The sequence below is a fragment of the Rhipicephalus microplus genome, chromosome 9 (assembly GCF_043290135.1).
Source record: "Rhipicephalus microplus isolate Deutch F79 chromosome 9, USDA_Rmic, whole genome shotgun sequence".
In the NCBI taxonomy this organism is placed as follows: domain Eukaryota; kingdom Metazoa; phylum Arthropoda; class Arachnida; order Ixodida; family Ixodidae; genus Rhipicephalus; species Rhipicephalus microplus.
Genome location: NC_134708.1, coordinates 84018440 through 84030121, shown reverse-complemented (window position 1 = coordinate 84030121; position 11682 = coordinate 84018440). Strand labels below are relative to the sequence as shown.

Below are 11682 nucleotides of genomic sequence, written 5' to 3'. Positions count from 1 at the left end.
CCAGGCCACTGTTTTAAATATTCAAAATTACCGCTGGTAGTTGAGCGCCATCTTCCGAAATTTTAAAGGAACAGCGCTTTTTTTCTGGAATTTGTGGTTTTCTAAAACAAATCGCTTAACCTGTTAATATTGATAAGAAGAAACCGTGAACACAATTTAAGCCTTTGATTAAGAGCAGTTTTTGTTATTGGAAACAAAAAACAAAAGAGAAAGGCAGGTGACGAAATGCGAGACGAACGGACGAACAGGCGCGCAAAAGTCATCATGGCGGCTCCGCCGCCTCGCGTTCTGCGACGCAAACAAGAAAAAACAAGGCGTATTCTGTGTCGAGCCGGTCCGGTGTCGGCGTACGCCATCTCGAGGAGACGCATCCTGTGCGCGTACCGCGTTGCCACGGCACTTCGAGAAGCTCCGCTACGCTACGAGGATCAACGTTACACGCTCGTCACGCCACTGAGCCAGCTCGTGTAGTGCCTACTGCTTGCGGCGCCTGGAAGCACGTGGCATCGACTGTGAGTCCTCGGCTCGCGTTGTGCGTGAACGTGCATTTCTTCGTCGTCTTCTCGAAAAAGAAACAGCCGGCCACTCCATTTACCACCAAGCCGGGTGAGTATAGACTCCGTTGTTCGCGTAGACAGACGTACTCTCTTGGTCAGGCGAAGCCGTGTCGCGCGCTTGCAGACGGTCCGTGCATCTTCGGAGGGCGCCAGCAGAAGACCTCGCGACTTCGGGGCGCACCGATGCGCTAGGGTTAACTCCTGGCGCCGTCCGGCGAACTTGTTTATTGCCGTTGTTTCACCGTGACACTACCGCCTGCTGCAACCCATTTGACAACGCCTTCTCGCCGCGCGCGTCTAGCTAAGCCGAGCAACTGCTAATCCAACTGTTACCAACTCTTTTCCAAGTTACATCCGTCAGCTGATTCGTTCCCACCCGCGCTCATTCATTCAGGTAAGCTCTCGATCCTAATTTCAGAAGTATTCGGTTTGAATCGCCCTTGACTTGTATGTCGCATCACAACCGGCCCTTTTTGAACCAAATGCAGGACGATTGCGGCCGGTGTAGTGGCGTAAGGTAAACAAGATTGCGATAAACAGAATCCTCAGGTGTGAATCGCCCTGTCTAGCAACCTGTGGGTCCGCCGAACGTTTGCGCGTTTTCTTCGGTTTTGAAACTCGCTCAACTTTGAACCCTCAGTCGAGTGATTTCGTTCGCGAGCCCTTGATGAACAACGGCAACTTTCCGTTAGGCCAAGACGGCGTACAACTTTTCGTCCTACAACGATTGTAAAGCGTCATGCTCAGAACGTTTTCAATAGCGAAGGCGTGGGTACGTCCGCATTTCGGTTTGATGGAAATGCAAATGCACCCGCGTACATAGGAACGCACTTTACACAAATTTAGATCGGCAGAATCAGTCGGGCCGTATCCTATCTTCGTTTCGGCGCGCAATTTGTTGTTTATCTCGCCGCTAGCCTATTTCAGTGTACAGTACGTGAGGGAGCTGTTCCTTATCGCCAACTTAGTCGCGGAAACCAGATGGAATCGCGATTTTATAAATTGAAGATCATTTTAAAACACTTTTGCCGCTAAGTTGTCTTAATCGAAGGTCAGACGACTTCCAACTAATCGGATTCGTTTCTGCTGCCGTATGCGATGTTTACAGCGGTGAACTGACCATAGGTCGCAGTTAGCGGCTCTTACTGGAATAATTGGGTATGCTGTGTGTCTGTAGTTTCAGTTACTATTACCGAGATATTTGACGGTGTGTTGTAACCGCTTTGAGAAAGCACGTTTCACAATGATTGTGTCTTTAAGGGTCTGTAAGAAGCTACACAGATGTATATTAACGCATGTAACGCCGTTGGTGTGCAATCTTCACGTGTTCAAATCAATTTTAAACAAGTAACGCAGATTAACACGTGTATGTGCCCTCTGAAGAGATACAAAATACCAGCCGCAGACAGGTCAAGGCATGTTGGCAGTTGCAGTGTCTGAGTGATTTGCTGTTAAAAATGTTTAAGTTAACAAACAGTTTAGCTAAGTTGGCCTGCTAGGATGAATATTGTCACGTGCGTCCCGGGAAAAAGACGAAGGCGACAGCGCATCTTCACGCTTTTATGCAGAACGCAACGAGAAAGACGAGAAACTCTCTCGCGCGCACGGCTAATAAAAAGACCGACCCGCTGCTGTTTTCTCAGCGTCTTCAAATACGACCTCTGTCTTCACGTCTCGACAATATGTAGCCAGGGAAGAAGTTCTACCACTTCATGTTGATCACTTTTACGACAACAATATCTGTGATGTTGTGCAGTCTGTGTGCTAAGCTTAAGGGGTACTGACACCATTTTTGGAAGGTGCGTTTACCCCACCGTACAAATCTGTCTTACACAGATGACTCTGAGCAAGTGTGAAGCTTGGCAAATACGGATCTAATTTTGATATTAAAGTAAATTTTTTTATGGCGTACATACAGTCATCGACACTGGCCGTACGTTGGGCTATGATGCTAATCCTGGTGGCTTCACGCAGCAGTCTCGCTACTTGTGATAATATCAGGTAGCAAAACTTCCAATATAGCCACTTTTGAGTCATCTAAACATTCAAAATGGCCACTTGTGCGTCACCAGCAGTGCAACGGTGCGGAGTGTCTGTGGAAACCTGACGATATCTTGCGTGAGCACATGAAAAGAAGCTCATATTGTGTTGTGAAGTTGGCATATATTTCAGGGTGCACCCTTGCTTAGGGTTACATTTTCTAGGCACCCTTAGGTCTTAGGTTTTCATTTGATGCATAAGAACCGAACATTTTTTTGTCAGTACTACTTGAAGAGCTCATTTGATTCCTTTGAGAAGGCTTAAGAACTGGCAAAATTACTTTGCTCTTTTAATGGGCACAGGCACAATTTTTGAGTTTATTCTTCCTGTCAGATCTCCAGTATACAGAGATGTTTTTAAGCAAGTCTGAAGTGCAGAAAAATGTTGATATTTTATGTTAGTCTATTTCTACATTTTGCACGTACTGTTGCTTGTGGGTCATCTCACTATAGTACCAATTCTGATAACATGCCCAATACAGTTAAGTTTCGAATCATAGCTGTATCCACTTTTCGCAGGATGTTTTTTGCTCACCAGTGCGGAAAAGTAATTCATGGTGTCTTCAAAAAAAAAAAAAAAAAGGAGCGCTGATGCAGTAACTTTGCATATTGTTTTTAAAGATGATAGTCTTTCTTGGGGACCTTCGACACAAAAATTTTTGTCTGTCTGTACATTTGTCTGTTTGTCCACTCTTAACTTGAAACAGCCGATCTCATCCAGAGCCCACAAATGTTGCTCAGGATTGAACGTTCATGCTTGTGCAATTGTCAATTAAAAAGCAATAATTGTGCTTGTCTGGGACACTATAACAACACGTATATTATCTGCATGTGCGTCTTTTACTAGAAAAGGCATACATAAGTAATTTTAAGGACCATAGCGCTTATCACACTCTGCTGACCATGCAACGCTTGCACGGAACGGGGACTGTTTCCAACGCTTTGCCAAGACGACACGGTGGTGGCACCGGCCCTTTGCCTTGCGTTCTACGCCTTTTCGCCTCTGAGATGGGCACGCACACCCGTCTCATAGCCATGTGCTTTGTTTTTTAAGAAAACTGCCAGATGGCGCTCATGTCTCACGTGTGACGTGACTTGATGCACTCGTTCGCCTCCGCTGCACACTCGAGGCACTCTAACGCAGCGCCTCCAGAATACCACTCACCGATTTTCTTGCGCAGAACATCAAATAAATGTCTTGCTCACTCTCTTCACACGCAAGACTACCGTCTTTCGGCGACATTTGCAGAAACATGCAGATATGAGGCCAATTTATTGTCTTGCAATAGTAAGCTAACCTTCTACTTATCACGGCTAGAAAGCTCATTTTCATTAGCTTGTGATGGTCAATTATTTGGAAATGGTTTTATAGCGCTCACTCGCAGTTTGTTTCAGAGAGCAAGAAGTGAGGCTATGCCCAGAGGGCTTTTCAGGTAAACGTAGCTGCTATTTGAGCACACAAAAGTGCGTGCACACAACCATCACGTTCACAGCTCCTTTCAATAAGCGCTTCTCGGGTGCTACTACAGTTCCCTTTGAGACATTAAAATACGTGACCCCACCAAAATGCGCCGCAAAGGCGAGGACATCAGCTTTTGCCCAAGCCTTCCCCCAGTGATGGAAGTGCTGCTCCAATAGCTCCAAACTGCTCCAAAAGAGAAATGCTGCTTCATGCTGCTACAAAGTGCAATATTTGCTAGTAACTGCTCCAAGCATGCTCGGAAAGGATGTTGGAAAACTAAAAAAAAAAAAAAAATGAAGTCGAACCATGGGACCATCCCGTGAGCCTAAGTGAAGCAAAAAGGATGCTGTATAAACTATCATCTTGGTATGCTACTCAGGGGTGTAAATCCAGAAAAATCTCAAGGGGTGACACATATCAGGCTATTGTGCCCAATTCTTATTTTTAATCGGAGATGTATTTTTATTTATGTCGGAATTGAATCATGCTTGCAAATAAAATTAAAAATAATAGCATGGGGTCCAAGCTTGAGCAATTGCATTGTTCTATTCAGTGTCTTTTTTTCACCTTTTTTTCGATTTCCATAGTTGACGCAGCTGAAGGGCATTTACCACAGGTACGTAGTAAAATATAAAAAGCCTTTTAAAAAGTTGATTGCTCTATACTTGACTGTTAATTATATCACATGCTAAAGCTAAATCTCAAGTGGGACACTTGCAAGGGGTGTCATCCACAGCCACACCAGAAAAATCCCGACTCTCTTGACCTCCCCTCCCCTCGGCCCATGATTTATGCCAACTCTATTGCTTGTATACTAGGTATATACTAGCATACAGCATGTTTAATGATAAATATAAATATTTATTAGATGCGAAGTGATGTTTTAGAGTTCAGGAGTCGTTAAAAACATGCATCTGCTCCAAAGACACTTGAGCCTGCAACAAAACACCATTTTTTTCTGCTCCAGAGTCTGCTTCGAAAAGCAAAATGTCGCTTCCATCACTGCTTCGCCCCTCTTTCTCTTGAGAAGGTCTGCTAGGAAAGAGTGCCACTAGGATCACTAAATATGTTCTTGGACGTACTATTTGGCAACATTTTGTAGATTATGTATGTGTGGGCACATACATATCCCACAAGTTGACTCTCGTACAAAATATTGTGTCAGTACTCCTTTAAACGTTTTCCTTCTGTTTTCTTTCTGTCTGTGTCTTTCGGAGGCAGTCTGCGTGGAGCTACAGCCCTACAGTTTCTACATGTGAATTTGAGATAGCTTTTTTTCTTGTAAGGTAAATGTCAAATTTTCGTGACACTGTGTTGCTACAACTTACTGCCTGAAAACTGTGCACGTTGCATGGGGGGACCTTGTAGAGACATTTTTCTCTAAAAATTGTATGTCTTTATTTGCGGAGAAGGCTGCTTTCTCTTAGAACACGCCTTGAGTATTTATATTTTTGGTTGTCGTCGGAACTATGAACAGTGAAATTAGAAGCGGTGTCCTAATGAACTTGTTGTGACCTGCATGTCCTCAAACCCAAAGAGACCGTTTTTTTAATGAATTGTGGTTGCCTCGCTATCATTGGCAGGAAGAGTACATGAAATGCGCGTGGCACAGACATTTTTTTTTCATTTTTCTTCGGTGCCTCTACACCATCGCTTCCACAGGGGGAAACTCTATGGCATCATTAGACAGTTCTAGTTTCGCAGGCTTGTCGCAATAGCGAGATCGAAATGCGCATACGCAGTACGCTAAAAGACCCATAGTGTGTACCGTACGTACACTATTCTTCAGGTTTAGCGTTACCAAGTTTGCGTGGTCTACGCAGTGTACGTAAAACATGATGGCAGTTTGAACGCCCGCTTTTAACTGAAGTTTGCCTTAGTTGACGCAGATCCACCTCTTTTGCAGCTAACGACTGTGCATAATGGCTTTGCTTGAGTTCAAGTAGCTATGACGACCGAGCATTATGAATAACTTAGCCTAGTTTTAGGGGCAAAGCTCCTTAATATAAGGCGTGGGTCTGTCCGTCCCTTGTATATATGTAGTAGTACGTAGCCACCGGTGGCACATACCCACTTTAGAGTGGGTATGTGTCACAGGGGATGCAAGATGGGAGATGGCGGTACTTGGACTGTTCACTAAGTATTTGGACGGACGGGCGGACAGACAGACTATCAGACGGACGGATGGATAGACGCTTGGACGGATGGATGGACGGATGCATGGATGGACGCATGGATGGTCGCACAGACGGACAGAAGCAAAAACGAACGGACGGGCGAAAGCACAGACGGGCTGACGGACGCTTCGCCCCACTCATCATCATTCACTCCCTGGATATGCTGTGATTTTTTTTAGACAGCTTCCCATTTCAAACTTCCCTAGGCCAAACTAGAAGATCGGTGTAAACAAGTGTGCAGCATGAAAATTTGTGTTTTGGTGCGTAGTTCATATTTGTGTATTTTTGTTATTACTAAAAAGAATATTGCTGTGCACTGGGATATAGGGCGAGAATTTTCAGTTAGTTGTTTTAATGCGTTCATCCTTTGCTAGGTGCGCCACCATCAAAGCTTGAGCACGTAAATGCTATCCTGATATACTATAACACGCTGCCTGCATTGAACGTATTCGGCAGGGTAACTCTATTCCTTTAACCTCTGCTATCACGCTTGCGTTAGACTATAACTGCCTATTATGCTGTTTTTTTAATTAGCAGAATTATAGTGCATGTTGTTAAAATGCATGGTTTAGTCTTATTTTTATTTTTATTAATTTTACTCCCCCGAAACTTCTGGTTTCAAAAGTCACTCCTATTATCGTCATTAGGTGAAATGTAGTCAAGTTAATACATGTGGCAGGTCAGCAAAAAAAAAAAGCTTCACTCAAGATTTCAAGGCCTTAATAAACTATTGTCAGTCACTTCTTGTGCCCATGTAAGAGAAGAATATGTAAAATGCGTCATTTTTGTCATGCCATGTTTGAGGTGTGCTTTCTGCCTTGACTTGACAGTCTGCCCATATTTCCCTCTCCCGTGCCCTTTCCAGTGTCCAGTGGCTTGGGTTACCCACCCTAGCCATGGAGCCGGCGGCACCTGCAGCCGCAGCAGCTCCCGCTGCTGCTTCTGCTTCTAGTGGTGTGGGCAGCGGCGGAGTATCCTCGACCGACTCCATCCGAACTTTGGACTCCGTGTCTGAGCTCTTCCGGCTGCTGGAGCAGTGGGAGTCCCAGAATGGCACTGGGGCTGACCCCATTCCCGTGCTGACGAGGTATGTTTCGTCTTAACCACTTACAGCTAAAGAAGCCAATAGACACTTCAGCCGAAGAGAGCATAGGAAATACTATTGGCAGTGTAATTATTTTGACACAACCTGAAAGAAGTTAAAGCGAATGAAAATCATCATTTGTGTCTTTAGGATCTGAACCCACAGCCTTCAAGTTCAAAAGCTTTGGGTTTGATTTGAATTTGGCATTTTGATTTGAAATAATTGACAAGTGCCATTTCATCCTGAAGGGCCATTGATTCGGAAGGCTATTTAACTAGCTGTGTCCACACGGCAGTGTGCACTTCCCCTGATTAGGTGGTTTCTGTACATTGCAGCCCCATGCTGCCGGGTAACCCCCTTTTCAGGCACGGTATGATGTGGTGAAATATGTCAATTCATTCATTTCAAATACTTCTAGATTTTGGGAATTTTATATTCATGCTGAAGTGAATTTGAATAGTCTTGGTGTGGCCTGGATTCGTCTACAAAAACTGTTACGAGCACTATCACTTTAGAGGAACAAACCCAACTCGCTGCCCCAGATTAGTGGTAGTGACGCTTGTGCCGTTACACCCTACGGCTTTGTCGTCACAACAGTGTACATCTCACCAGGAGCCCTGTGGACTGATGTCATGAACTTTTGCTGCACAACTTCGGTGCGGTGTGCCTATAGGATGTGCCGGTGATAGTCACTGGAGCATCAACGTTAATGTACTTCGACGTGAAAACCAATGGCTTGTCACATTTCTCGATGAGACTTCGCCTCCTGTCAGACGTTGCGTCACGCAGTCACAATTCACAACACCTATTTTGATACTGTGGTTACTGCATTACTGTCAATTCAAGTACAATCGACCATGTTCAGTACATTTCGTATGGTTGCTAAATCTCCTAGCCTAGCTTCGCATAATAGTCCAATGTGTTGCTATCGCATTAGTTGCTTCAGCCTTGTGTCGAAACTAAAAATGATAAGTTGGTGAATGGGAATACAAGATTTATTTATTTAATTTATTTTCTGCAGACGTTTGCATTGGCAAACCTAGTATTAAAGACAGAGTTACAGATTTGCTCTAGAACTCGTCATTTCTCGTTTTTGAATTTCATGTTTGCGTCCAAAAAAAAAATGAAACAGTACTGAGGGAAACATTTAATTTGTCCATCTCCCAGAAAAGCCAATATGTGTGTTGTTTTTATCTCTGCAGCATCGCGGAGCTCGTCGAGAAGGAGACTGAAGCGTACCTCAAGATGGACCCAGACCCTTTTGACGATCGACATCCTAGTAAGTGGGCAGCCAGCGATTTGCATTCGAAGTCTTTAGTGTGGAGTTTTTTCTCATGTATCGATATTGGCATGCACACTTTTATTATTTTTTGTTTGCATATCTCTTTAAGATGTGAATTATGCCGCACTGTCTCCAAACGTGTCAAAGTCACTGATTATAATTTCAAGGCACTTGACATTACATTCCGAAAAACAAAATGAAGGAATGCAGTGTTTTGTGTGAGCTTCACTAAATAATCCTAACTAGCATATAATTAAATAATTAATTATTCTTCAGCAAATTGTGTTCCATTTTTACATAAAGAAAATGAAGTTGTAAGCTCAAAATGTGTGTGAAATCACTCTTTCATTGCATTTATTTGGCACGAGGAAAATAAAACTTTTGATATTGGTTCGGGAATTCGGCACATTGAAGGGCTTTAGAATATCACGGTCTCTTCCCGAAAGCAATCGGTTTGTCATGCGCATCACATCGAGACAGTGGCATTGCCAGGGGGTAGCACACTGACCCCCCCCCCCCCCCCCTTAAAATTAAAAAAATCCCACCCCCCACCCACCCTCCCCGAAAAGAAAATTTCTGCCTACGCTCCTGCAATTAGGTCAAGTCAGGACATATGGACTATGCAGATAATTGATCTAATCCAAAGAGCAATGTATCTTGCTCTTATGAAGGCAGAAGAAACACTGCTCTCTAACCTCATTATAATAAAGCTGCATCTTACACGAAAATAACCTCACTATATCCGAAAAATCGTTATAAAAGTATATTCCTAACACTACAGCTATTGCAAGACTATTCCTAATTTACTTTGTTATTACCAATATTTTGTTACATCTGGGTTCGTTATATCAGGGTCTGAGTGTATGGAAATGTTGCTCCTGCCGCAGAAATACTTAGTTATATCTGAACATTCATTTTTCATTCGAAGCCCTTCATAAGAGACTCTGATTTAATAGACATTTGAATATATGAGACACCAGGGTGTCTACGTTGGAATAGGGGTTCGATAAGAAAATGCATACAGGTACCCAGCTTATAAAAGACATCTTATAAAAGGTACAAGAATTGCTTCCCTGTGTATGTCTCCTATAACAAGGTTCAAGTGTAAATGTATATTAACACTGTATCAGTGGCAAGGCTATTGTTCTCTTTGTTTTAACCATGATCTGTTATACCGGTGTTTATTATACAGTCAAGCCTCTTTAGTATGTATCTGCTTTAAGCATACCAACGGTTAAGACATAGTTGCAACGAATTCCAATGGAGTCTCACAGAGACTAATGCGTTCGCAGATTGCTTAAGGCGTAGTGTTCGTCTTATATCTACCGGTTAGTGCTTACCTATTTGTGTACCGCGATAACATATTGCGCCAGAAAATTTCAGTGCGCCCCTGAACTTGCAGACGCCACAATACGCTGTGAACGGTTTTCCGTCATGTTGATAAGTGGGGAGGTCAGCCAATCAGTTGAGGTCAGACTTCCGTGCAGCTGTAGCGATGCGAGTATTCATCTGGAAAACAAAAGTGAGGTGGTGACCACCGACAAACGCACCAGTATGACTTATCGTCACGGTAAGCCTTATCACAGTATGCGAATCCCCGGCTATGTTTTCGGACACGCGTGTGCCGTAGCGTCACTTTAAGGGGAGATGCTACTCGAAGACACTTTTTTTTTTTTAGTATTCACCTTATAGCAATGAAACTTGAGCTGTTTATAGAACTTTTTATGCTGATTTCAAATATATAATTAGTTTCCATGCAAGTTGCATACTTTTAGCTCTGCAACATGACAAAGTAAAACCTTAACCCTTTTGCCCACCCTCTTTTCATCCCTGAGCTTCTGTAATTTTTTACATTGCGGCAGCAATCGACGGCTGGGCCGTCGATTGCTGCCGCTTCATTGTGCGGGACCGTGTTCAAGTGCGTACCGCTCTACAGAAATGCAAGCAGCTCGTTGACGCGGAGTTCAGCCTGGCAGATCGTGGGCACCGAGAAACCTTTCTGTATAATGCCAACATGCGCTCCGTACAACAAGTGTAGTGCTGTTGTAACCATGCTGCACGCTTTTATTCAGCGACTGCGCAAATGCTCCTTCGTCCGCTGCCAGCTAGGACCGCTAGAGCATTGCAGAGAGCGCATTGCTTGCAAAAAGCTAATCGTCACCGCATTAACCCAGCAAGCCACTCGGCACATCTGTATATGGCCTGAAGCGGAGTAGCCGTACTCTACAGCAAGTGTATGGGCAGACACGGTGTGTGCTGAACAAGCACACACAGCTAGCCATGCAGTAAACAATTTGGCTCTCTGCAACCGTACCACTTTTCTTGGAAGCAGATTGGAGAACAACTGTATCACGGACGGCTGATTGTGTCCATTCTGTCACTATACAAGGCTGCGTATCCAGGACCTTGCGCTAGTTTTGAAATGCTCCTTGGCGCCGCCACCACGTGCTATGTGGTGGTTGTGCAAGAGTCGGTATCTTTTCTGTGGTTTGTTAAAAAGAAAGAAAAGGCCTCACTGGCGTGGCTCAGTGGTAGAATACTGATGCGGGTCCGCAGGGGACCTGTGTTCAAGGAAATGACCTTGAGGTGGGCACTTCATGCAGTATTTCCTGTGGCGCAGCATACATTTTTTTTTTTTTTTGGCGACGATGGTGCATGTCCGAAGATGCAAATTTGTAGCTCATGGTTAATGCGTAGTACATTTAGAGCATAGTTATGCCGCTGTCCCCAGCAGGTATGTATTTATGGGGTTTCAGTGTGTTGAGCTTTAGATGTAGCATAAGAAAGCCTACACAAACGTAGCCACTGCTGCTGAATGGGATGTACTGTCATATTGCATTGCATGACATCGCAGGAGTGAGTACATACATATGTGATATTATTATTATTATTATTATTATTATTATTTTTATTATTATTATTATTGTATTTTATAAAAGCAAATGTATTACTTCGATGGCTGTTTTTTGCTGCTGCCAGGCCCTGCTGCTCAAGCATTTGGCTTTGGCAGGCCCGATACTTGTATTATTTTATTGTGAAGTGGGCAATTAATATTATTATATTACTATTAATAATATTATT

At 43.7% G+C, this 11682-nt stretch overlaps 1 protein-coding gene across 9 annotated transcripts in view; it reads left to right on the top strand.

Annotated features, from left to right (window-relative positions):
• The first annotated feature begins 236 nt into the window (after positions 1–236).
• Positions 237–11682, top strand: part of LOC142771973 (DDB1- and CUL4-associated factor 1-like) — a 149023-nt gene continuing 137577 nt past the window's right edge. For 8 of the 9 annotated variants that reach the window (XM_075874008.1, XM_075874007.1, XM_075874006.1 and 5 more), the window contains exons 1-3: positions 237–606; positions 7101–7322; positions 8522–8598. In XM_075874008.1, coding sequence (XP_075730123.1) covers positions 7132–7322; positions 8522–8598 — 268 coding nt within the window. In that variant the 5' untranslated portion in view covers positions 237–606; positions 7101–7131. The remainder of the gene's footprint in view (positions 607–7100; positions 7323–8521; positions 8599–11682) is intronic. The other variant, XM_075874009.1, reaches the window with a different exon arrangement.